At 45.5% G+C, this 25,315-nt stretch overlaps 1 protein-coding gene across 2 annotated transcripts in view; it reads left to right on the top strand.

Moving 5' to 3' along the window:
* Positions 1-1,562: 1,562 nt before the first annotated feature.
* Positions 1,563-25,315, top strand: part of PLB1 (phospholipase B1) — a 124,893-nt gene continuing 101,140 nt past the window's right edge. For both annotated transcript variants that reach the window (XM_069495155.1, XM_069495156.1), the window contains exons 1-4: positions 1,563-1,593; positions 5,188-5,350; positions 22,838-22,899; positions 24,127-24,193. In XM_069495155.1, coding sequence (XP_069351256.1) covers positions 1,573-1,593; positions 5,188-5,350; positions 22,838-22,899; positions 24,127-24,193 — 313 coding nt within the window. In that variant the 5' untranslated portion in view covers positions 1,563-1,572. The remainder of the gene's footprint in view (positions 1,594-5,187; positions 5,351-22,837; positions 22,900-24,126; positions 24,194-25,315) is intronic.

The following is a 25,315-nucleotide window of genomic DNA, read 5'->3' as shown; positions in this document are numbered from 1 at the left end:
TGTGCTCAGCTCTTAACTCCTTGAGTTTGGGGTGCCTGTGAAACATCAAAGAGAGACTGAGCCAATGAATCAGTTTATGGGGTTTGAAGCCTAGAAGAGGGGTCTGGCTGGAGACGGCAATGTGGGAGTGATCGACACGTAGATTTTTAATGAAGCCATGGGGTGCATGTGATCACCTTGAGAGACAGGTAGAGAGAAGACTGTCCAGGCCCGTCCAGCTGCAGGGGAAGGGTTGGCAAAGGAGGCACAGAAGGACCCACTGGAGGGAAGAAACCAAGGAAACTGGAAGCTTGGAGGCCAAGGGCAGAGTGATCCAAGAATAGGGGTAGAGGTCAGCTGTCGAGTGCTGCTGAGATATCAAGTAAGGTGAGGTCTGAGGACCTTGTCTTTTGGATTGAATAAATTGTTGACCTTGGAGCAATTCTGGTAGAGTGGTGGGAGCAGACGCCACACTGAAGGGTAGGGATACGTGAGCGGAAGGTGTTTTAGAAAGGTCACCCTGGTGACAGGTGGAGGATGGATCGGGGTGGTGAGCCTGCAGGGGTTGTTGCAGGAGTCCAGGTAACACAGGTGAGGGTGCTAGAGCCAGGAGCCTCATGATGATTTAAAACATCACAGACCTCAATGTCAGCAGAGGGGAACAACTGGAAACTTGGTTGGCTCTGTCCTAGAGGGAAAGAAGAAAGTGAACAGGAGGTAGAAGGAGCCATCCGGGATTCCCATAGACCGTGCTGAGATTCCAGCCACTCTCTGGGGAGCCGTGTCCCTGCATGTTCCTCCTCCCACGTGCTCCTCGAAGGCCTCTGAGGCTCATTTAAGGAACAAACCCAAATAAACAAGAGTGAGAAAGTGTTGTGTCTTGGGCCTTTGGTGCAGAGAAACCAGGATTAAAAATCTGGCTTTACCACCTGCTCCTTGAGTGGCAAGTCTCTAAACATTTCTGTGAATTACAAGACAGTCTGTTTTCAGAAATGTTATAGTATGAAAATATGCATGGGTTAAAATGGAGAAAATGTGCAATTTAAAAATTCCATTTCCTCAAGTTTTCTCCTCTGGGTGTTAACCTTCTGGGTATAAATCCATGAAGGAAGAAGGGAGCACGAGGCTGCCAATGTCAGCCAGCTGCGCCTGCAGGCAGAGGTACCAGGCAGTCCCTCAGGATGGAGCTGGGTGGGAACCTCAGGTGACAAAGTTCTCGGTGCTGTGCCCAGTCCAGCAGGATGTTCCAGTGGCTAGAGCTCAGTGCAAGTTTGTCTGCCCAGCCAGGCCTGGTGGCCACTGTGCCTCAGGGCCCTGGGGACAGAGGCCAACCCTACCCTCTCCCAGCCTACTCTCACACCACAGCCCTCTCCCCAAGTGGCACCATCAAAGGTAAACAGTGGGCCTGCGAGGAGCTGGGAAGGCAAACAAGCTTGCGCATCACTGCTAAAGCTATTAACGCCCACGTGCCTGTTGGTGGTGTTGACAGCCCAGCCCTGGTGACAAGCCAGTGATGCCATGCCACAACAACCTTCTGCCCCACAGCCAAAGTCCAGAGGCCTCATTCCGGAGCAGAGCAGCAGTGCAGTGTGGATGCAGGGACGTCCCCAGCTGGTAAGCTGCCCTGACTGTGGCTAGACAGGCTCTCTCCCTCCCTGGACCCCTTGTTCAGAAGTTTTCCCGGGCAGGTGCTTTGTGTGGGGTCAGTCCATGAGGCTTGGGGGTATGGGGGCCAGGAGCCTCCCAGTGTGGTCTGAAGCATATGAGATTCCCAGGGAGGGACTGGGAGTCTTTGGTTATTCCCTTTGGATTTGAAGTATGGATCATAGCTCCCACAGACAGGATGCAAAGGGAACTGGTGAGGGGACGATTAGCCACATAGCAGGAGTTCCTGCAGGATCGGCCGGGGTGGACAGAACATCAAATGTCACACCACTTCTCTCCCCCAGCTCTCCCCTGGCCCTGCCACATGGGACCAGGAGGCAGGGATCTCAGTTCTAGGAGATAAGGGAAGAGCTCCTGCCAAGTGCCAGGCCCACAGCCATACCAGCCTGTCTCTCTGGGACAGAATGGAGACGGGGCGGGGGCGGGCTTTATGTTGGTCTCTGCTAGCACAGAGTCTGTGTTGAGTCCCCAGAGCTTGAACTTGGCCACCCCTGGGCTGTGGTGGGCAGGCAAGAGCTCTGGGCTCTGGCCTGAGTAGCTGAGCATCCTTAGCCAAGTCACTAGTCCTCTCTAGGTTTTAAGTTTCTTAACTGTAAAGCTGAGTAAAAATACCATTGCTGCAAGTGGTCATGGGGACCCAGCCCTCCATGATGGGTGGGACAGAGCTCTGCCCTTGAATCCAGAAGTCCAAAGCCAATGCAGGCCTCCTTTGCCTCAGTTTCCCCCTCAGAATGGTGGGGGTTGAGGAGGACCGGACTGGGTGGCTGTTAGGGTTCAGGTGCTCCCTGACCCCTGACCCCTGACCCAGTCCCTCTTGCTTTCCTGCCACCAGGTGGGATTCTCCCCCAAAAAGGGAGGGGGGCGCAGTTGGGCATCCACCCAGCTGGGATGGGTCGGGGAATTCTGTTTAATTTCTCCAGTCCTTCTGAGATGATACCAAGGTATTCTTTCATTTTTTAAAATGGCCCAATCATTCACTAAATTAAATTAACAGGATAATAATGGGTTGTAACTCCCCAGTTTGAAAAATACTCTACTAAGGCCCCCACTGCTTTGATCCACATGGGCCCTGTGCCTGAGGCTTGGTCTAGCACCCCTTTGTGGACTCCTGGACAACTGCAAAATCTCAGCTTTTTCAGTCACCAAGAAGCCGCCTGTGAGCAAGGTATGCACTGCCATTCCTAAAAGATGTGAATTCACCGGCCTGTGCCTTTCCCAAAAAGAACACTTGTAGCTCTGCAGATTGTTGCTAAAATCTGAAATGAAGCATCTTCCCTCCTTCAGGACATGTCCCCTTAGGGCATTTTATAGTAAAAATCAGAGAACAAAGGCTTATAGCCAAGCGATTGGGCCTGTCTCTGGCTTTAGATGGCTGCTTCCCCCTTTTGGCACAGCTGTCACTGGACCACATGGACAGCAGGTGCCCGTGCAGCAGCCCTGTGTGCGAGGGCAGCCCAGGCCTGGGACGAGAGCCCAGGAGGTGTCGCTTCCCCCATGGCCTCACAGTTGTTGAGAATTCCCTGATGCAATGATGGAACTCAAAGATTTCTTCTATCTAGAAGGAAATTCAGTCTTTCCTATGCCAAAATGCCTCATGGAGATTAAAAATGTTTTTAAGACATGTCTCAATTTTCCTAAACGTGAAAGAGGTTGGAGGATGGTAACCCAGCTGGGCTGTGGTAGTCATGGACAGGAGCAGCAAGAGATAGAGCGAGTCCCTGGAGTGTGCAGCCAAGTCATTTCTGTCACTGTCCCATGTCCTACCATGCTTCCCGCCCCAGCTCATGTGGTCCAAGCAAGTTCAGGGATGCTCCTCAAAGCTCCCGGTGGCACAGAGCCGTGTGGACTTCTGACATCCTTAGGAGTAGGACAGAAGCTCTGGGTCTCTCATTGAACTTGTGGGCAGTTTGACAAGTGTCTAGATCTATGCTCAGTTGGCCCCTGTAGACCTTGGCCTTGGGTGTCTTTTCCTCCTTTTCTGTGTGTGCCGCCTTCTTCCAGGCTCTGGGACTAGCTGCCGGCCAGCAGGACCAGGTACATCAGTGCCCACACACTTCTGCTGTGGCCCAAGAGGCCCTGCAGTCCTGAGGCTGAGGCTAAGCCTTTGGCATGGCTAAATCAGTGGCCATCATCAGTCACATTTTTCTGAGCAGTTGAGAAAGGAAGACAACATCCTAAAATCAGGGATCCAGGAACAAAGGGCCACCCACTTAGTCACTTTACACTCAAGACAATAGAGCTATAACTGTGATTTTAAAATATGAGCAAAGTGGCCAGGTCAGCCAAGAGATCAAGATCTGAGGTTGGGTAATGAGAACCAGCCTCAGAGTCCTAGGAATATCTCAGAAGTCAGGCTCCCAGCCCCTTTAGAAGGCCAGAATGTAAGCACAGATTTAAATATATTTGTTCACATCAACCAAGGCAATTGTTTCTTGATATTTATGCAAAACATTTACATTTTACCCTCAAGGGTATTTTGTCACTCAGGCCTTAAATTCCAGCTCTGGGCTGGATGTGGTGGTTCATGCCTGTAATCCTAGCACTTTGGGAGGCTGAGGCAGGAGGATTGCTTGAAGCCAGAAGTTTAAGACCAGCCCGGGCAACACAGCAAGATCCCTGTCTCTATAAAAAATACAAAAGTTAGTCAGATATGGTGGCGTGTGCCCATAGTCCCAGCTACTCGGGAGACTGAGGCAGGAGGATCACCTGAGCCCAGGAGTTTGAGGTTGCAGTGAGCTATGATGACACTACTGTACTCTAGCTGGGGCAACAGAACAAGGCCCTGTCTCAAAAATATATAAATGAATAAATAAATAGATAAATAAATTCCAGCTCTGTCTGACCAGTTTAGACCCACCTCAGCATTCTCAACTTGGTTTGCCCAAAGGGAACTGCTGATTCTGTCAAACTCAGTTCCACGGCTCACCTCTCTGGCTTGTGTCTCTCAATTCAACATGCAGACTAGAAACATGTGGTGTGCACGTTGGCCCAACGCTTCTGGCCACCGGTTTGGGGGTGGGTGGGGGGACAGAAACAAACCTCTCTGTATCATGCAAACTAGGGAAGCCAGCCGTGCTCCAGAGACATGGTGGGAACATGTTTCAGACCAAGAAGAGAACTCACATTTGGAGGTGGCTTTATGGTTTGCAGCTGTTACAAAGTTCTTTTATCCCCTACGTCTTTATTCTTTTATCCCCTACGTCTTTTGTCTCCTGACTTACAGCTGAGAAAGCTGAGGCCAAGTGAAGGGAGGTGCCCACAGCTGTGGCTGATTTGGAATTCCAGCCCAGCACCTGGGATCCCCGGGCTGGGCTCTTTTCTGTAGACCATCCCTTGGCGCCAACAATTTCTGGGCACCCACGATCGTGGAAGGCCATATGAAGGCAGCTGTGTGGTCCTGGTCTGTTAGTGTCTGTGACTAGAACATGCTATCCATCACTGACTCATCTGCCTCAAGAGCTCTTCTGCCTAAATGTTAATATTTATCATTTATAGCCTGCCATTACCCCCTTTCAAAGGTGAACACAGTAAAATTTATGACAGGTGCGCTATCGGAACACAGAGGCGGATAAAAGCCGAAGGCAGCTCCCTAGCCCGTCTGTCTGCTGGAGCAATTCTTCCGGAGGCCTGGGACACCTGGAGCGTGCTGGCATGGGGCCGCGGCCGGGCGTCCTCCTCCTGGAGCTGCTGCTGCTTCTGGGGCAAGGTAAGTGTGCCTTTTGTTCAGAGGACAACCCCTGGCTCAGCCCTGTTGGTGTCCCATATTGCTTAGGCGAGGAGTGTGGGAGACGAATATGGGCTTTTGATGAGATAAAGCACAAAATGTCCAGTTCAAACACAAGAGGACTGGTTTGCTTCTTGTTGAATGGGGTGCAGGGGACGCCTACAGAGCTAAGCCCCACAAAGGAGGTCGGGGTGAGGCAGGTCTTGGGATGTGTGAGCGGCAGACAGGCAGAGCACCACAGTGGGGGGAAAGCCATGGGCGTGCAGTGACCAAGGCCTGGACTCTAGCTCTTTGTGCTGTGTGGCCTTGGGCAAGGTATTCTACCTCCCTGGACCTTGATTTTCCTCATCCTTAAAATGGAAATACTACTACTACTAAGATCATTTTGTTCATTACTATTTATGAGCTTTGTTTTTTTTTTTTAATTTTTCTTTCTTTCTTTTCTTTTTTTTTTTTTTTTTTTTTTTTTGCTAAAGGGATAGAGGAAGTCAGATTTCTGGATGATAAATTCTAAAGATTGCCCACATTCTTTATTTCCACCAAATAGCCTATTGATCCTTGATTGAACCGAGCCGGCCACCGGCCAGGGCTCTGCTTCCTTCCTGACGCCAATGATTGTGAGCAGATTGTGCCTCTGCCACGATCTCTCTCCACCCCTTTTCTCCCCATCCCTGGCTCTCCCTCTATTTAGGAAGGCAGAATCTTTTAAACTGAAAAGGCCTTAAAGATGATCTTTCACCCTCTCCAGATGAGAGACCTGGGCCCAGAGCCAGAAGCACTTGCCCTTGAGCCCCAGAGGGAAAGGAGGAGGCATGGGACAGAGGCCTGGGCCTGCGCGGGGGTCCCAGCCCCAGTCCCGAGGCTCACCTGGGACAAGTCGGTTACCTCTCTGAGCTTCAGGGGAGCTGGGCTGGGGAGAATGATGATGCCAGCTGTGCCTCCTGCACAGGGTGATTGCATTTTCCCGATTACCAACGAGGCCGAGGGGTCTTTTGAGCACTGTTTATTGATCATTTGGATTCCTCTTTTGTGAAGCGCCCATTCAAGTCTTCTCCCCATTTTTCTACAGGTTTGTCTTTTTCCACTGACTTTTAGGAGTTCCCCGTATGTGCTGTGCACTAGCTCTTTGGTGGTTCTATGTATGGCAGATGTCTTCTCTCACTCTGAAGCTTGTCTTTCGACTCTTTTTATGGAGACTTTGGATGAACAAAACTCTTAATTTTGTGAAAATTGATGAAGACCACCCAAATGAGAACAAACAAAGACGATTTATTGAGAGCTTGCTATAGCAAACCATACCTGCGTTTGGCTAAGATTCAAAGGCAGATGGGGGAGTGGGAAAAATTTACAGTGGAAAAAAGGAAGGCTTTAGGCCCGCTCTGATAGGAGGCTGTTGGCTTGGAGACAGGCAGGGCATGTGCGGTGACTTGTTGGGAGCGTACTTGGCTTTCTCTGGTTGGTCCCATTGGATGTAGGGGCAAAAAATAGAGACAGTGGCTGTTGTTAACCAAGTCCTGACTATTCTGGGCTGATTTCCGCACAGGTTATGGTTTGGCTTCCTGGGCTTCCTGGGCTGGTTGCTGCAGATTTTGGGTCAGAATTCTATCATGATATATGGGCTGGCCATTGTCCATTTGTATATTGTGTCTCTATTCTTAAGTACCATGACTTTTTAATCTTTTCCTTTACGATTTGTGTGCTCTTTGTGTCTTAAGAACACCTCTCCTACCTTGAGGTCAGAAAGATATCCCAAATTTCCTTCTACAAGCTTTATAAATTTGGTTTTATTATGTAAGTCAATCCCAATACATGTGGGATTGATTTTGTGTGTGTATGTGTGAATAGTGTATGAGAGAACTCAATGTTGTATATTTTTCATGCAGAAATCCAGTTGTCTCAGCAGTATTTATTGAAAAGCCAATTGTTTCCCCACTGTTCTGAAGCGCCACCTCTGTTCATACCTGCTTCAACCCATCTCAGACCTTTCTTTTGCTCAATTAGTCCATTTGTCTATCTCTAGGCCAATATTACATTGTTTTAATTCTGTAGCTTTGTGGTAAGTTTCATTATTTGATAAAAGAAGTCTTCATATTTTTTCTTCTTTAGAAATATCTTGGCTTTGAATTTCTGTACAAATTTTACTATCAGCTTGTCAATTTTCACCAAAGAAAACCTGTTGGGATTTTGATAGCCATTGCATTGAATTCTATGACTCAAGTTGGGGATAAGACATCTTTACAATATTGAGTTTTTTCAAACCATGACCATGTATTTAGATCTTCTTTAATGCCTATCAAAGTTTTCTCTGTTCTGGTCTTGCACATAGTTTGTTAAAGTTATTCCTAGGTATGTGATACTTTTATATGGCAAATGAATTTTTTAAATTTTATTATGTTTGTTATTGGTGAATAGATGTTATTTTTGTGTTGATTTTGAACCCAACTAAACTCTTATGAATTTTAAGAATTTATCCGTATTTTTATTTTTTTGGATTTTCTATACATACAATCCTGTCAATGATGATTTTGTCGCTTCCCTTTCAATCTGTATACATTTTATTTCTTTTTTCTTACTATACTGTGCTGGCTGATACCTGCACTGCAATTTTTCATACAAGTGATGGTTGGAAGCATTCTTATTCCCAAATTGAAATGAAAAATGTTTAATTTTCATCAATAAGTATGGTGTTTGCTAAAGGCTCTTTTGTAGATATTCTGTATGAGATTAAGAAAGCTCTATTTTATTCCTAATTTGCTAAGAGCATTTCTAAAAATGAGTGGATGTTGAAATTTAATACTTTTTCTGTACTTTTTGAGATGATTGTATGATTTACTCCTTTAATCTGCTAATGTAGTGAAGTAAATTGACTTTTTATTACTTTGTGCCTTTTTTCAGTTGCTTACTAGATTTATCAAAGACCATACATTGCATTTGTCTTGTCTCTTTAATCTCTTTTTAACCTAGAATAGTTCTTCAGCATTTTTGTTTGTCACTTTCTTTTGTGTTACTGAGAATTTTAGGCTGATTTTTCTGTGTGTGCATTCCTCAGTTTGGATTTGTCCAAATTGTTTCTTTACTGCTAGAATCAGATTATTCTCTTTTGGCAGAAATACAATATAGATCATGTTGTGTCCTTGACCTAGCACATTAGGGGACACAAGTGATGTTGATAAATCCCCTCATTGGTGATGTTAAATTTGATAACTTGGTTAAGGTAGTGCCTGCCTAATTTTTTCCCTTGTGGGGACTTAGTACTGTTAGCTGGGATATCTTGGAGTTCCTCTACACGGCCTTTCTTTCTATATGGGCAGCCTGGACTTCTTCACATGGTGCCTCAAGGACCCAAAAGAGCACAAATAGAAGCCACAAGACCTTCTGATGTCTAGGCCCATAAGTCATTTCAGCTCCTTCTATGGGTCGATGCAAGTTTCAGAGCTAGCCTGCATTTAAGGGGAAGGGAATAGACTTCACCTCTTGTTGTTGTTTGGTTTTTTTGAGATAAGGTCTCACTCTATTGCCAGGCTATAGTGCAGTGGTGTTATCATAGCTCACTGAAGCCTCAAACTTCTGGGTTCCAGTGATGCTCCTGCCTCAGCCTCCCAAAGTGCTAGGATTACAGGCGTGAGCCACCGTGCCCAGCCTAGATATCACCTCTTGTTGGGAGAAATGGCAAAAGTCACATTGCGAAAGGCCATGTAGAATGGGAGGAAATGCCATGGCTGTCTTTGGAAAAATGTATCACAGTGTGTATTGTATATTTCTGTTCCCCTAGTTCATTAATTTATGCAAATGTATCTTGCTTGGCATTTTGAGTGTATCCTGAATCCGTGGTTTGATAGCTTTCATCGGTTTTGAAAAAGTCTCAGCCAGTATCTCTTGAAATACTGCCTCTACTCTGTATCGCTGTCTTCCCCTTCTGGAATGCCAGTGAAATGTTTGCTTGGCTTTCTCACTTCACATATTGTGTCTCTTAACCTCTCTCCCAACCTTAACATCTGTTTGTCTTTCTATACTGCATTCTAAGTAATTTATTATGACGCATCTTCTAGTTTCTTCACTCTTTCGGTTGTGTCTAATTTGCTATTAAACCCAATCATTGAAGATTTTTAAAATTGGTGATGTTATTTTTCACATTCAATTTATACTCTGTTCTTCACCAAATTTCTAATTTAAAAAATATCACTGGGTTCCAAAAACATTCATTTGTCTTATTTTTTAAATCATAGTAATTTTACAATTTTTGCCCAATAATTTCAATATACAAAGTCTTTATGATTCTGCTCAATTTTTTTCTGCTAATTCTTCTCACAGGTACCTTGCTTCTTCATGTACTGTGTTTGGTTATATTTTTATTGGATGCTGCTCAGACTCCTTGAAAATTAGGAGATTCTTAAAGGCCTAGGATAAGAGTGAGTGTCTTCAGAGAAGATGTAAGTGTTCATTTTGTCAGGCACTGGGGACATTACTATTTGAGCATCACTCCAAACTAAATTCATGGTGTGAGGTTCCCTGGAAGAGCCAAACCCCATGCTAAGCACTATACACATATAACAGCATTCCTTTAAGATGGCCTGTGCTATTATTCTCATTTTACAGATGAGAAACTAAGTAACTTGCCCAAAATTATTCAGCTAGTAAGTCCTAAGCCTGAGTCCAGAGCTAGTGTCTTTTGCTACTATCCTGCATGACAATAGAGCCCAAGGGAGGAAACAACCAAAGTTAGACTTTTTGTTTGTTTGTTTGTTTTGGTGAGACAGAGTCTCAGTCTGTCACCCTGGCTAGAGTGCAGTGGCATCATCATAGCTCACTGCAACCTCAAACTCCTGGGCTCAAGCGATCTTCCTGCTTCAGCCTTCCAAGTAGCTGGGACTAGAGGTGTGTGCCATCACGCCCAGCTAATTTTTTCCTATTTTTAGTAGAGATGGAGTCTTGCTCTCTTGCTCAGGCTGGTCTCCAACTCCTGACCTCAAGTGATCCTCACTCCTGGGCCTCCTGGAGTGCTAGGATTACAGGTGTGAGCCACAGTGCCTGACCAAAATTGGACTTTTATTTAAACTTTAAATGCATCCAAACAACACACATGAAAACAGATTCTTGCTTTGCAAGTTTTGGCTTATAAAACTGAAACAATTACCTCAAAACTGCAATTGGCAAGAAATCACTGTATCTAATAAAATTCAATTTTTGCTAGAATTTTATTTTCCTCAAATGGGTCAGAAGTTCCCCAGGAGATTGTCATGCCTGTGGGGGAAAAACCCTTGTTGCCTTGGTAACGTGCCCTTGACAGGTCTGTCAAAGCAAAGCCGAAGACGAGAGCTGGGTGAACTCATTGTGTGAGGAAAGGAATACCTCATCATTACTAAAACAAGTAAAGCCAGTCAACATTTGTTTTGCAAGAGCCCAGTGTCCTTCCTGGAGATTGGCTTCCTTTCCTTTCCTGGAGGTAGTTTTTCCCAGCCTTCCAGGAATATTATCTTTCCAAAGATGAGTGGAAAGGGATATTAGAGAACTTCTGGTGGTCAAAGTCTTTCAAATTATTGATGTGAGGGGAGAGAACTGTTCAGGTCACACATCCCAGGAAGTGTGACTCTCTACACCCCATTGCCTCGATTCCCATCCCCCACCCCAGCTCCAACTCTCACGATTACCTCCCAGCGCCTGCTCTGAGCAGCAAACACAGGTAGGGATTCTCTCTGGGGGCTCAGAAGTTCTCCTTTTCTGGGATGTCATCTGTGCCTTGTAGATTTTTTTAGAACTTTATTGTCAATCATCATTTTCATCCAGTTGCATTTTTGCTACTGTCAATTAACTGTCTGAGCTCTCTTCTAACAACCCAAGTTGGACTGAGTCTGGCTGGTAGATACTGAACCAAATGTAAGGAACCCTCTGGGGAGGAGAATGGATTTGCATAAAATCATTGGGGAAGAATTAAGCACCAAAATAGGTGCACGCAGCTGTAATAAAAGCAACAGAACTCAGAACTGAGAGAGGAACGTGGGCTGGAGAAGTCACACGTGGGAGGTGAATGAAGCTCCATTGCACACTTAAGGGTGAGTGGGACTAAGACAAATACAATGGCAGAGAGGGCATCTAGGGGAGGGGACCGCATGCCCAGAGGCAAAGTGGGCTCAGCGAGATGGGTTAGCAGAGAGGGCTGGCTGGATCTGAGCGCAGGGCTGGTGTTAGGGGAGGTGAAGGGTTGGATAAAGTGGGATGATTAAATCCCAGTGCCAGGAGAGAACAATAGAGATTATCAGGGTGCATTTTGATTCAGAGAGACTTCTAAAATGATCCAGATCTTTTATTTTACATTTACCAAAATCGAACCATTCAAGTGAATGGTTCGATTTTGGTAAATCGAACCAAGGTCATACAGCAAGCCTAGAATTTGGACTTGCTGTGATGGGAAGTGGGGAGCTACAAAAGGTTCTTCAGCAGGGGAGTGGTGTGACGTGAGTGGTGTTTCGAGCAGGATGAGTCTCACAGCCTCAAACACAAAAGGTCATGAGTCAAAAGAGGCAGCACGCAGGTGAGCAGAGCCCTGGCTCCTAGGGAGAGGCCTGGCGGGGAGTTTCCTGGGCTCTGGGAGTGTTGCGTGTTTTTCTCCTGCCCTCTGCCACTGTTAGATCCGGTTCCCCTTGGCCCCAGGAACAGAGAGGCAGAGTCATTGAGGCTGCAAAAAGGCAAAGGAGTTTATTGGCTAGCTCAAGCTAGGGTCCAAGTCCCAGAGCACCAATGCAGTGGCCTCTCCACGAACTAGGACCCCGCCCTGAGGTAAAGGTTAAGCTTTTATACTTTTCTGTATGCTAGTTTTCACACGACATGTTAGTCTGCACACGACACACTAGTCTGCACATGACACACTAGTCTGCTCTTCATCCCCCTTTAGTTTATTTGTTCCTTTTTTTAGAAGTGGCTGATCGCGTTGGCTCCTGGTTTGTTGACTCTGAGCTTCGGGCTTTTCGCACTGGTGCCAGTTGTAGTTAACGTCATCAAGGGGAAGAGGAGGGTCTCCGACGGGGGAGGGGGGCTGTTGTTGCATACCTTCTAGTTTTTGGTTACAAGCAATACTGGGAACACACGCCCTGCACAAGCCGTTCATGCGCTGATCATGTCTTGCCCTTCTTATCTGCTTAGTTGGTTGGAGGGCCCCTGGACTCTCCAGCCCTTTATCAGGAAGTAACTTGCGGTTACCTCCCCGGGGCTTTGTTTTCCTTTACTTTAGTGAAGCCTGCCATGGCTCCACTTACGCTAAGCACCAAGCCAGCAAGCCATATATACAGAAGCAGAACTAGGCTTCTCACATCCAGGAAGCCTAGCCTATCATGGAATTACCTTTGCTCTTATCCCTGTTTTTCATTCTGATTAACTATATTTATCAAACAAATAAAAGCAAGCATAGTCACAGAAGCGACTAGCATCAGTTAGAATCAAAGAGAGCACACATTTTCCTACTATCAATTCCTGTTCTTCACCACTATTTCCTCCTGCATTCTTGCATCTTGGTGAGAAACAGGGGTCCTGAGCCTCCCTTCCTCGCACCTCGAGCTCCCAGTTGTCTCTGGGAGGAAAGGTTCCTGATGGGGGACCTGCGGCCTCCCTGAGATTCCCTCCTGTAGGAGCCCACTGATTGTCACACCTGCCCCCATGTGGCCTTGGGGCATCCCTGGCCCCCTTTGAAGTTCTGGCCCCCCGGGGTGGCTGAGGAAAGCTGGAGCTGCAGGGGATGGTGGGGGATGTTAGTATAGGAGGAGTCGGGGCTCTGGAACCTGCCCCTGGCAAGGAACCACACGTCATCTGCACCAGGTGGGCTCTGCGTGCCCCTGTCTCTGTTTTGTGCTGCTATTACAATGCCACAGACTGGGTAATTTAGAATGAGCAGAAATGTATCAGCTCACGGTTCTGGAGGCTGGAAAGTCCAAGGTTGAGGGGCCGGCATCCAGTGAGGGCCTTCTTGCTGTGTCATCCCATGGTGGAAGGCAGACGGGCAAGTGAGGGTGAGAGAGAGACAGAGTGGGCAAAACTCTTCCTTTTATAATGAACCCCCTCCCACAATAATGGCCTTAATCCAATCCTGAGGGCAGAGTCCTCGTGACCTAGACACCTCTTACAGGTCCTGCCTTCAATACCTCCACACTGGGGATGGAGTTCCCAACACGTGAACTTTGGGGGGCACACCTAAACCACAGCAATCCCCATGAGAAAATTGAGGAAAATGTGATCTAGAAATAAAGCATTCCCTTGTCCAAGGCCAAAGGCAAAACTGCAAGTCAACTTTGAATGTTTTCTCTCCTGTTAAGACTGCATCCCTGTCTTGAGGTGCAGGGTATATGATAGTGGATATCGCTGGGCGTTAGGAGGGCTCATGGGTCTCTGCCTGGAATGGGGTCGGAGCAGATAGTGGGGTCTCCCTGGGACCATTGGCACGGGACACTGAGGAGAGAATCGTGGTTTGGGACTTTGCAAACCATCTCTAATGGTTTTTATAACCTCATCGGACTGGAGGTTGTGTCTACCCACAGGTTGTGACACTGTTAATCCTAAATCATTCTTTGGCCAGCCTGAGGGTAGAGCTAGGTCGGCTGGTTGTGAGAGGGCAGCTGAAAACAGTGGTCCACAATCATGCCAAGAGAATCGCGTTTCCATATGCTGGGAACTTGGGGTAGGAGATAACACATGTAATAACTCTTTCTATACACTTTGGTCTCAAGAAAAGCGCACCAGACAAGCTCAAGGAGAATCGAGTTCTATACATGGCCCTGTTAGTAATTTGCTGATAGGTCTTGGGAGAGTTTGCTAACCTCTCTGATCTCAATGATCCGCCCACCACAGCTGTGCTAGAACTCCGAGACAAACATTCAGAGAACAACTTGGCTACCTTAGAAAGGTTCTCTGGTCCTTGGTGTCACCTTCACTGACTGTGGCATGTGACTGCCCAAGCACCCCACTGACAGGACGCTGTGCTGACATCCTGAGCTCCTCAGAGCACCTGGAATTCCGATGCTGGAGCAGCCAGCCAGGCGGGACCGTGGTGTCCCGACTCAGTACCCTCAGCTACTCACGCAGCACCTGTTCACGGGTCCGCGGGGGCATCCTACAGGCCCTGTGTGTGGAGGAAAACTATGTGTGCCCAGGGTGACGACTTAGTCACCTGTGCAGCACATAGCCCCCAAGAGGACGTGCTTATGGTCCAAAACAGTGCAGGGGGTGACACTGGCTGACTCGGGCCTCCCCCTCCCAGCTCAACAGCCCTGCTCTGTGCTTCGTGGATGGCGGTGCTGGCTTGAGGCCTGCCCTCCTTGCTGGTGTGGTCTGTGTGTGCCTGTGGCCTCTCCAAGCTATAAAAATGCCAGGAGGGTCATAAACCCTGTGTCTACTTAGGGTTGCTCTGAGGACATTACACTTTTCAAAGAGCCCAAGAATTTAACGTGCTCTGAAGAATGACCTCATTTCCACGTGTGCTGGCCTTAACAGCCCTCCCTGCTGCCCAGGAGAAGCACCTTTGTTTCATCCAGGGGGACAAGTCACCTCTCACACACGTACAGCCCTCCCCTACTTACACTGCCCTTTCCTGTTCTCTGATCCTCACGATGGCCCTGTGAAAAGGCAAGGAAGCAAGTCTCGTTCCCATTTTATGGATGAGGAAGTCAAGGTTTGGAGATATTAAGTGTTTGATCAAAGTCCCAGCATGGCTGTCTTCCTTCAGTGAAGGGACAGGGGCTGGAAAACTGTGCTCTGGACACATAAGTAGACAAACGGTAAGGACATCTGTAAATTGAGAGAGGATGCACCACTTTAATTTTGCTTTTGAAATCCCTCCACTCACGTCTGGCCAGCTGTTGGACTACCACACGTTGGGTTTCCTTGCAGAGGAAGCCTCGAGGCTCTTGACCTTGGAAGCACATGAACATTACCCGAGGGACTTCTAAAAACTGCTGCTGCCCAACATGGCCAGGCCCCACCCCAGGCCAGTCAAATCTGAGTCTCTGTGTTGGGGGCTGGGCGGCAGGTGATGGGTTGGGACCTCTGCTTGAGAGGGTGCTTCCCTAAAGGAGATGTGTGTATGACTTTAGCCAAAGCCTGCTGCTCTAACAGCCCCTTTTCGGTTCCAGACCCCAGTGGTCACAGATCTGTCCAACTTGGGTGACTGATCTCAGCCAAACCTGTTTCTCAGAGCATGCACGGATGTTTTTCTCTTTCATTCCCATCAGGGTGGAAAAATACTTCCTGACCTTACTGACGTGGGAGTATTTCAGAGAGGCCAAAGCCCTTCATAGATCCATGAGCTTAATGTTAAAATAAGCTTCCAAAAGAGAAAAGTTCTCTTGGGGTTCCATGATTGGGGTTCAGTGATGCCGTAAGTACTTTGACAATTTCTTCCACAACACCTTGGGGCGCTGGGTGAATAGACGAGAGTTTTTCTTCCCATGTACCTGGTAGCCAGCCAAGCATGGGCGGGAGGGCCCAAGTCACTCCAAGAGTCAGTGGAGACAGGACTGAGTGGTTTCTGTCTGGGTCTTCAGATCTGGACACTTAATGTCTAGATTCTAGGCACAGCCTCCTTGCGACACTCCAGAGCAGTTATCATGGATGAGTCACATCACTACATTGAAAACACGAACTCCTGGGCACATAGTTACATGAAGAAATTCCAGAATAGTGAGGCTGGAAGGAGCTGACTGATGGCCTATGCCAACCACCTCTCTGATGCTGAAATTATGATAATTATAACTACCAACTATTGCATCCTCACCATGAGTCAGACACTATGCTGCGTGTTTACATGCACTTAATCGTTACAGCAGCTCCACGAGGCAGGTGTTGTCAACCTCACCTGATAGGTAAGGAAACTGAGGCTTGAAGAGTTTGAGCAGACTAAGGTTTCCAAGCTCTGAACCTCTGCTTGGTGTATGCGCCAGGTGTTCCCCACGATCCCCAGCCTCTGCTTAGACCAGGGCCCTGGGCAGCCCATTCTTGTCTGGGTAGCTCTAGCTCTTTTACCAAGCGACAGCCTGTCTCCACTGGTCCAGTCCTGGTTTGGGGGCCACATGGAACAACACCTGCCCCCTTGGCATCCAGCCCTTCAGTTACTGAAGGACGTTCTCATACACCCGCCTCGGTTTCTCTTTTCTGGTCTTTCCAGCTGTGTTTAAGTACAACATCTGGCTATTTATGTTTCAACGTGCCCTACCTGTTCTGTGTTCTTTTCCCCTCCTCCTTGCCTCCTTTTAGGTGGTTTCACTGTTGTTTTTTTTTTTTATTTTTTTTTTGAGACAGAGTCTCACTCTGTTGCCCAGGCTAGAGTGAGTGCCGTGGCGTCAGCCTAGCTCACAGCAACCTCAAACTCCTGAGCTCAAGCGATCCTCCTGTCTCAGCCTCCCGAGTAGCTGGGACTACAGGCATGCGCCACCATGCCCGGCTAATTTTTTCTATATATATTTTTAGCTGTCCCTATAATTTCTTTCTATTTTTAGTAGAGATGGGGTCTCGCTCTTGTTCAGGCTGGTCTCGAACTCCTGAGCTCAAACGATCCGCCCACCTCGGCCTCCCAGAGTGCTAGGATTACAGGCGTGAGCTACCGCGCCCGGCCGGTTTCACTGTTTCAGTTCCACTACCCCACACTGCCCAACAATAGCTTGCTGGTTATACAATTTTTATTATTGGTTTTTAAGATTACAACATGTACCCTTGACTTACTAAATTCTAATATAATTCAGTATTTTTATCACTTCCAAGTTAAGGGGGAAATCTTATAACAGTTTATCCAAATCTGCTCACATAGCAGTTTCATATACCTTAGATCTACAACATATTTTTATTTATATTTTGGATTAGCAACCTTTTGTGAAAAGGGCAAGATGGTAAGTATTTGAGGATTTGTGGGTCATACATATTCTCTCTTTGTGTTTTTTTAATAACCCTTTTAAAATGTAAAACTCTTCTTATCTAAGGGGCCATATAAAAATAGGCTGTGGGCAGATTTGACCTGTGAGCCATAGTTTGCTAATCTCTGTTTCATACAATAAATGTCATTTTGTTTACGTATATATCTATTCTTTCTGTACTTCATTCCTTTTTATATTACCCTGGGATCATTTTCCTTCTAGCTTTCTGAATATGTCATCATGCTGGCCTTTGCCTGCATCATTTCTGATAGGAAGTCAGCCATTAACCGTGATGCTGGTCTCCTGTATATGAAGAGCTGTCACTCTCCTGCTTTCAAATGTTTTTGTTTTAGAACTACACCTAGGCATAGACTATTATAGTTGATATAGCTAAGTAAAATTGTTTTTGTGTTTATCCTACTTAAAGTTTTTTCAGCTTCTTTGATCTGGGGTTTAATATTTTTCCCCACATGTGAGAAGTTTTCAACCATTATCTCTTCAAATCTTTTTCTGGTCCTCCCCACTTCCTCTGGGACTCATATAACATATGTTTATAGGCTTGACATTGTCTACAAATCTCTGTGGCTCTGTTCATTTTTCCTTAATTTTTTTCCTCTGTATTATTTTAGACATGTACTTTCTATTGATCTGTCTTTAAGTTGACTAATTCTTCCTTCTGCCCTCGCAAGCCTGCTGCTGAGCTAGTGAATCTTTCATTTCAGTTATTGTACTTTCCAACTCTGGGATTTCCATTTTGTATAGCTTCTATTTGATGTCATTGTCTTCATGTTTTTCTTTAATTCATTAAACATGTATAATAGCTGCTTTAAAGACTTTGCCTGCAAAAGCCAACATCTAGGCCAACTCAGAGTCAGTTTGCATTGATTGCTTTTTCCCTGAGCACGGGACTCACTTTTCAATTTTATGGTATGCCTAGTAACTTTTGTTTGAAAATTGAACATGCTTAATGAAATGTAGCAATTCTGGATTCTATTATATTTTTCTGAGGGTTGTATGTTTGTTTTTTAGTAACTTGCCTGGACTTAAACTGTGAAATCTGTCTCCCACGTGGTATGCGGCTACTGATGTCTTTGCTCCATTTGTTGTTTCCGATTTTTGGGTTTTAGCCTAGCATTCCTAGGATCCACACCAGGGTCTGTGTAGTTTAGTGGTCAGTCAATAATTTGAACAGAGGTTGTACTCAACCACCTTGGGCTTGTAAGCTTCTGTTGCTTGGTATGTGTGTCTTCCCAGTACACACAAAGACTTCCAGTCATTCGGGCACATGTGAAGAGCATATCTCAGTCTTTCTCATTTGCTGGACTGCCCCATCGCATTTCTGATTGGTCTGCCTCTTGCCCCAACTGGGAACAAAACATGGAGCTAGCAAAGTTGTGGATTTCTCCCATTTATTCCCATAGTAGTCCACCATTTTCCACTGATATGCTGTCTGTCATGTTTTTAAAATTTTCTCTTGGTTTAATTAGTGGTATCTCCTGGTTTAAAAAAAAAAAAAAATGAAAGCCAGGCATTATATGTAAAAAATGAAAAAGATAATTTCATGCCCTGGTAGTATTTTCCTCCATAAAGGCTTTACTTTTTTTCTTGGCAGGCAGTTAATAGGTGCACTTCCCCATAATCTAACCAGAAATCAAACTGATTCAAGTCTAGACTTTGGTCTTTTTGCAGGTTGATCTATTTCCAGTTTATCCCTACTCCAAGGATCTAGCTCTTTTAAGTTCCAACTGAAATCCTGGGATATTTACCAGGGTCCTTCCATCTTGATGGATGCTGGACTCCAGTGTTTCCCCCAGTTTCATGAAACTGTCTGGAGCTCTGCATAGCATCTCAGCCTTGCCGCTGCTGATTTCTGTTGTCCATGTTTTGAAAAATGCTTCAAGGCTAAAAATAGTATCCAATGTTAGGCTTACTCTCTGTACTTCCCTTCTCTCTGGGGTCTTGACTCCTCAAGTTTTTGCTGCCTTTATGACTCTCAACAGATATGCATACATGCACGGACAATGTGGGAATGCATAATGGGATGTCTGCAGTATAAAAAAATATCAGATTTTGTAACAGTTGCAGGAAAGATGTGGAGAGCCACCTGTTGTCTTCAAAAACAGTCTTCTTTTGAGCTCCATTAAAACCTTTTAAATCTAGATTCAGCAGATAGCTCTCACCCAGCCTAAACTCTCTAAACAAAATTTTAACTTTTGCTGCTATAAAATTATACTAATAATATCTATCTCTCTGGATTGTTTTGATAATGAAACAATAGTACTTTTCATTACAATTAATATATTTTAACATATACTTTGCACAGGCACTGGGTTAGCTTTTCTGCTTATTTTATTCAATTGTTAAAACTTTATAGCGTGCCAAGTACATTAGCTGTCATAAAAATCTTTTTTACAAAACTACTTAAAGAAAATATCCAGCCAGGTGTGGTGGCTCATGCCTGTAATCCCAGCAGCTTGGTAAGCTGAGGCAGGATGATTGCTTGAGGTCAGCAGTTGGAGGTTACAATGAGCTATGATTGCACCACTGCACTCCAGCCTGAGTGACAGAGTAAGACCCTATCTCTTAAATAAAAAATAAAAAATAAAAAATCCAACAACTTTCTTTGGGGAGTAACTTTTTTATTTCTCCCAGCCTTGAAGCCTGGAGTACTACAGGATGTACTGAATGAGACATTTCTCAAAGATCAGGGGAGATTTGGTATCTAGCAGCTATGTTCTTCTACCTGTGATGGTCCCAGCAAAGCCCAGGGAGGAGTTGCAGCAGCAGCACCCAGCCTGGTAACCTAGAGGTAGAGCCCAGGCTCCCATGTGGGAGCCCTGAGGCTAACGTCTATTGCTAATCACCAGAGATGCCATCCTCCCATTTCACCTTGATAACCTCTTTTCAGTGCCAGTCTAGATCAGGGGTCATTTGGCAAACTAAGGTCTGTGGGCCACATCCACTCTGCTGCCCAATTTGGTATGACCCATGAGCTAAGAATGGTTTTTACATTTTTAGATTCTTTTTTGGGGGAGAGGAATGTGGCTGGCCCAATGTTCTGGCACCATTTGTTGACAAGACTATCTTTTCTCCATCGTATTGCTTTTGCTCCTTTGTCAAAGATCAGCTGACTATTTGTGTGGGTCTATTTCTGGGCTCTCTGTTCTGTTCTGATAATCTAATGTTTTATTCTTTTGCTAATACTGCAGTGTCTTGATTGTTGTACATTTTATAATAAATCTTGAAGTTGGGTAGTGTCAGTCCTCCAACTCTGTTCTTCAATATTGTGTTGGCTATTCTGAGTCTCTTGCCTCTTAATGTAAACTTTAGTATCAGTTTGTTGATATCTGTGAAGGTTTCTACATATTTTAATGCTTGGAAAAAAAGTAAAAAGTATTTCATAATGCATGAAAATTATATGGAATTCAAATTTCAGTCTCACTAAATAAAGTTAATATGTTTACGTATTATCTATGCCTGCTTTCACACTCTAGCAGCAGAGTTGAGTAGTTGTGCCAGAGACCATATGGTCTGCAAAACCTAAAATATTAACTATCTGGCCCTTTGCAGAAAAAGTTTGCCAGCCGTGGTCTAGATTGTTGGGCAGGTGGCTTATTTAGCTTATTGGTTATACTCGTGGCCCATGGAGCCTGATGAGCCAGGCTGCCCACTTTCAAATCCTGCCATCACTATCAGCTACTTGTGTCACCTTTAAAAGATGCCACTTAACCTTTCTGAGCCTCAGTTTCCTATCTGTAAAGTGGGTATGAGGGTAATATCTTGGAGTAGCTGTGAGGATTAAATGAATTATTTCATGTAAGTGCTTAGAACAGTCCCCAGAACATAGAAGCTGTATATAAGTGTTGGCTACCATTTATATTTTTGTCCTGGCTTAGAAAGAATATCACCAAAATAGTCTCAAATCTCTGCCTGCTGACTCCTCTGTCTCACTATTCCTGGAATGATGATCATCTTAAAATACACCTTAACATCAGCTCTTCAAAGATTGGCCACAGCTCCCTGTTGCTCACAGACTAGCCTGGCATTTGTGGCTCCCCCGCCCAGCTGCTCATGCCTGTGCAACCTCATCTTCCCTGCCCCCCTTCCCTGCCCTCCAGTCCTAAACCCTGTGCTGCTGCTTTTCCCAGCCCGCCGTGCTGTCCACACCTTCCCAATCACGTGGCTCTCTCTGCCCAGAAAGCTTGCTTCTGGAAATTACGAAAGGGTAGCTGAGGTCTGGAGGCAGGTTACAGCCGTCATTCTGTGCACAATCTTCAATCAGTGCCTGATCTCACAGCAGGCATGAAATGGAAATGTACTGTTGCTCCTCATGAAACTCTAGATAAATTATTTTCAGGGTCAAAAAGTAAAGCTGGGGTAGGAAAGAAGCCAAGCCCCTCCTGCAAGTCAGGCTTCTCTTTGGTGTAGTCTGATGTCATTTTCAGGTTCTGGCGTGGGATGCTCTTCCAAGAAGTGTACACCCTGGGCAGAGACTGGGTGGAGAGAAGTCAGAGGAGGCAAGGGACCTAGATCTCTGATTAAATATCAGTATCATAAGCGTGCCCTGTAGCTGTTGAAATAAGTATCAAAATTATGTAACAACATGAAAATGCTCATGATACATTAAGGGAAACAAAATAGCATGCATTGATCACAACTGATTGAGAAGTATACTTGATTGTGGTCACAAGAATGTGAACAGATGAAATCACTTTTGAGTGTCAGTAGTGGCATTGTGGGTGACTTTTTTCGTTTTTTTAAATTTAGAGTGCTGTTAATTTTTAAATACAATTTGTGTAATTTAAAAACGTGTTATGTGAAAACTCATTGACTTGTGCACTTAAAATGAGTTGTATAATTTACATACAATAAATTCTTTTTTGGAAGAAGATTTTTAATTTCAAAATTTTACAGGAGTACAAATGTTTAGGTTACATATATTGCCAATTATACTTTTTTTTAAAAAAAGTAAAACAATGTAAATGTTTTTAAAGACTGGCCCAAAGTAAGCTGGGGCAAGGAAAGTCTTTGCCACATCCCTACCTGCCTTTCTCATTTGCCTCACATTCGGCAAGACCCCTTGCCACTGCCCCGTCTAGGTACCCACTGCAGTCAGTCGTGGCTGCCAGGAATCCCATGATTAGCTCTTCTCCTAAGATCGCGTCACCCTTCAGACTATTCTGGAATGTCCTTTGCCTTCCCTGCTTTGTTCTAGATCCCTAAACAACAACACAATTTGTCCAACATTACCTTTTGGGGGTTCTGCCCTTTGCCAAGGAACCAATAAAGCAATCCGTGCTGATACGCCTGTTCGTAAGATAGTGTGATTGCTGACCGCTCCCAGATGACACTTCTGCTTTTCAACCTGAGGATTCTGCCCTAACAGATTACATTAACAGAATCACAGCGTGCCAAGCAACGGAAGTAATAGTTGGAAAATGAAATCTGGGCTTTCCTAACACAAGCGACGTTTACTGAGCTGGGCACATAGATAATAGGGCTGGGAGGAAGGGCACGAAAGCTATGAATTTGGGTGGGAGTTTATTCGAGCTAAATAATCTGAACTATTTTTGCTTTCTTTTAGAGACCACCCAGATCCATACCTCTCTTGGAAAAAATACATTGGAAGGACAGCCAGGACCAGAGGTGAGGACTTTGCCCTGGTGGAAGGTGTGTGTGTGGAGGGGAGAGGGGGGATCTCCCTTGAATGGGTAAATCCAAGTTTTGCTGCAAGTTGGCCGGCCCCTCCCTGAGGCCTTGAGGGAATGGGCTGGGTGAGCCGCTGCTTCCAGGGACAGCGGAGCTTGCCCGGCAGAGTGTGACCATGTCTCCTGGAATTTGGGACTCGTTGTCCCTGCAGCCTGAGCGGGTGGTTCCCAGAAGTGTCCAGAAAGGGTTATAAATGGGCTTATTATCTCTGTGGACCTTGAAGCAGATGTTGTGAGTTATCTGAAGGAATCTGGGTGGGGTCTTCCCAGAACATCCACAAGATAAGAGTTGAGAGTAAATGCCGTATCTCTTACTGTAATCAGTGATTTAAGAGAAATTGTGTCTTCTTGTGCTCGTGAGATATAGTCAGACCCCTCATTTACTGCACATTTTTCCCTATGAGAGAATTTTCCCTTCTACTGTCAATTTTGGGGAGAAAATATGCAATTTCCCTTCCCCTAAGCCTTCCATGTTGTTCATGGAAGCAGAAGCTGCTCTGGACTCTGAGGAGGCCCAAGTGGTCTTGAGGTTCTGAGGACCTCTCTGCTCTGAGCAGACTCCTGGGCTCAGGACTCTGGTCTGAGTCTCCTGGTCTCAAGTTTACCCAGTTTTTACCAGCAAACAAACATAATGCCTCATATACTTGCTTTTGTGTAAGTAATCAAATTAAAAGAGGGAAAGTAGGTAAAACAAATAAATATAGCATAGAATTGATTTTTTTTTCTTAGTCTAGGTATACTATGTCTCTTCTTTCTTTTTATTGTGATAAAATATACATAAGTTGCCATTTTAACCATCTTTGGGTGTATAATACAATGGCATTAAATATAGTCACATTGCTGTGCAACCATCACCACTAGCCATTTCCAGAACTTTTTCCTCACCACAAGAATTGATTTTTATTCATCTGTCCTCCCTCTCCACCCCGCTGTTCTGAGACAACCTTACGTGCCACCTGCTAAAATTATTGCCAATGGGCACATGTCCCCTTTTACTAGTTGAACTGGGTATAGGGTTAGGAGAACATGACTGTGGACAACTGTTGCTTCTGGATTTCGAGCCTAGATAAGACAAGTATATGATCATTTCTACACCGAGTGTTCAGGACCTGCAATATTTCCATACAAGACAGTTGCTGTTTCTAATGTTTGGTTTCCGTTGTAGATCCTGAAGAATCTGCCATTCCTGGGCAACCCGAAGGAGTTGGGATTGAATGTGCCATCCAAGTCAGGTATGTGACCCTGTCAGGTTTTAGTCTGAAATGTTGGTTCTTAGTGCGCTCATGGCCCAAGAATGACCAGACACAGCAAAGTAAGGCAAGCCCGAAAATGAAGTTTATTGAGGAGAGAAAGGTATGATTATAGGGCAAGAGCAAGATCTAGGTTTACAGAGCACAGTACGTATGCCACAGATGATGCTGGACCCATTGTCGCAGCAGGAAGAGAGAGTTTGGTTATGGTCTGAGACTTGTTCTATAGTGCCTGGATTGGGACCTCTCTAGTGGCTCAGATGTCACCATGGAACCACTTCATTGGACAGTTGGGAGTTGTGTTACTAGGTGTGTGGGTTGTTCTAGGTCAATTTCTGGACTCTATGGTACCCATGCTGCTTGGCCTGTGGACTAGAGGGTCCTCTGCATTCTTTTTCAGGTGGAGCTAAGTTATTTATGATTGGCAGATTTGTAGGGTATTTCTTCCTCCCCGACTTTTGTCCCTAGGAGACCTGGAATCCCTCACTATCTACCTAACAGCCCCAGCCATGAGCCATAAAAGCCCAGCGTCTTCTCTCTGATATGGCCAGCAGTGGCTCCAGCCCTATTCCTCTTGTACTTATTGACCATTCAAATCCCCCCTCCCTCATTCTCAGTCCCTCACACCACCCTTATTTCCCCTTCAGTCACTTCTATGGAGGGACATAGCCTGCCACACCACTCAGGGATAAAACCAGCAAGGCTCCACAGTGGCTCACCTGCATGAGGGAGATCTCTGGATCTTGCTTCCCAGCTGCTGGATGGTGTCATGGGAGCTGTGGGTTGGAGCCTGGTCACTCATGTGGCCAGGCTGTCCATTCCTGTAATGTAGCCGCAATGGCAGCTCTAAACATTTTTCCCTCTAGCAGCCTAGGTTTGTCTAACAACCTGCATGCTATGACTCCTGCTGGTCTTCTTCCCTGGCCTTTATCATACTGAGCGGCTTCTTGACATACTGTGTTTAACAGTTTTATGTTTACACCATACTGACTTGATTGGGGTTTCCAGTTAAGCATGTTATTTTTACTATTCTGTTATATAAGGACTTTAGGCCAAAAAATAAATTGTACTTTTTAGGAAATGGCTTCTTTAGGAGATTTACAT

This window comes from Eulemur rufifrons, chromosome 19 (assembly GCF_041146395.1).
Source record: "Eulemur rufifrons isolate Redbay chromosome 19, OSU_ERuf_1, whole genome shotgun sequence".
Classification (NCBI taxonomy): domain Eukaryota; kingdom Metazoa; phylum Chordata; class Mammalia; order Primates; family Lemuridae; genus Eulemur; species Eulemur rufifrons.
Note: the sequence above shows the minus strand (reverse complement) of the source record. Positions and strands in the feature narration are given on the sequence as shown.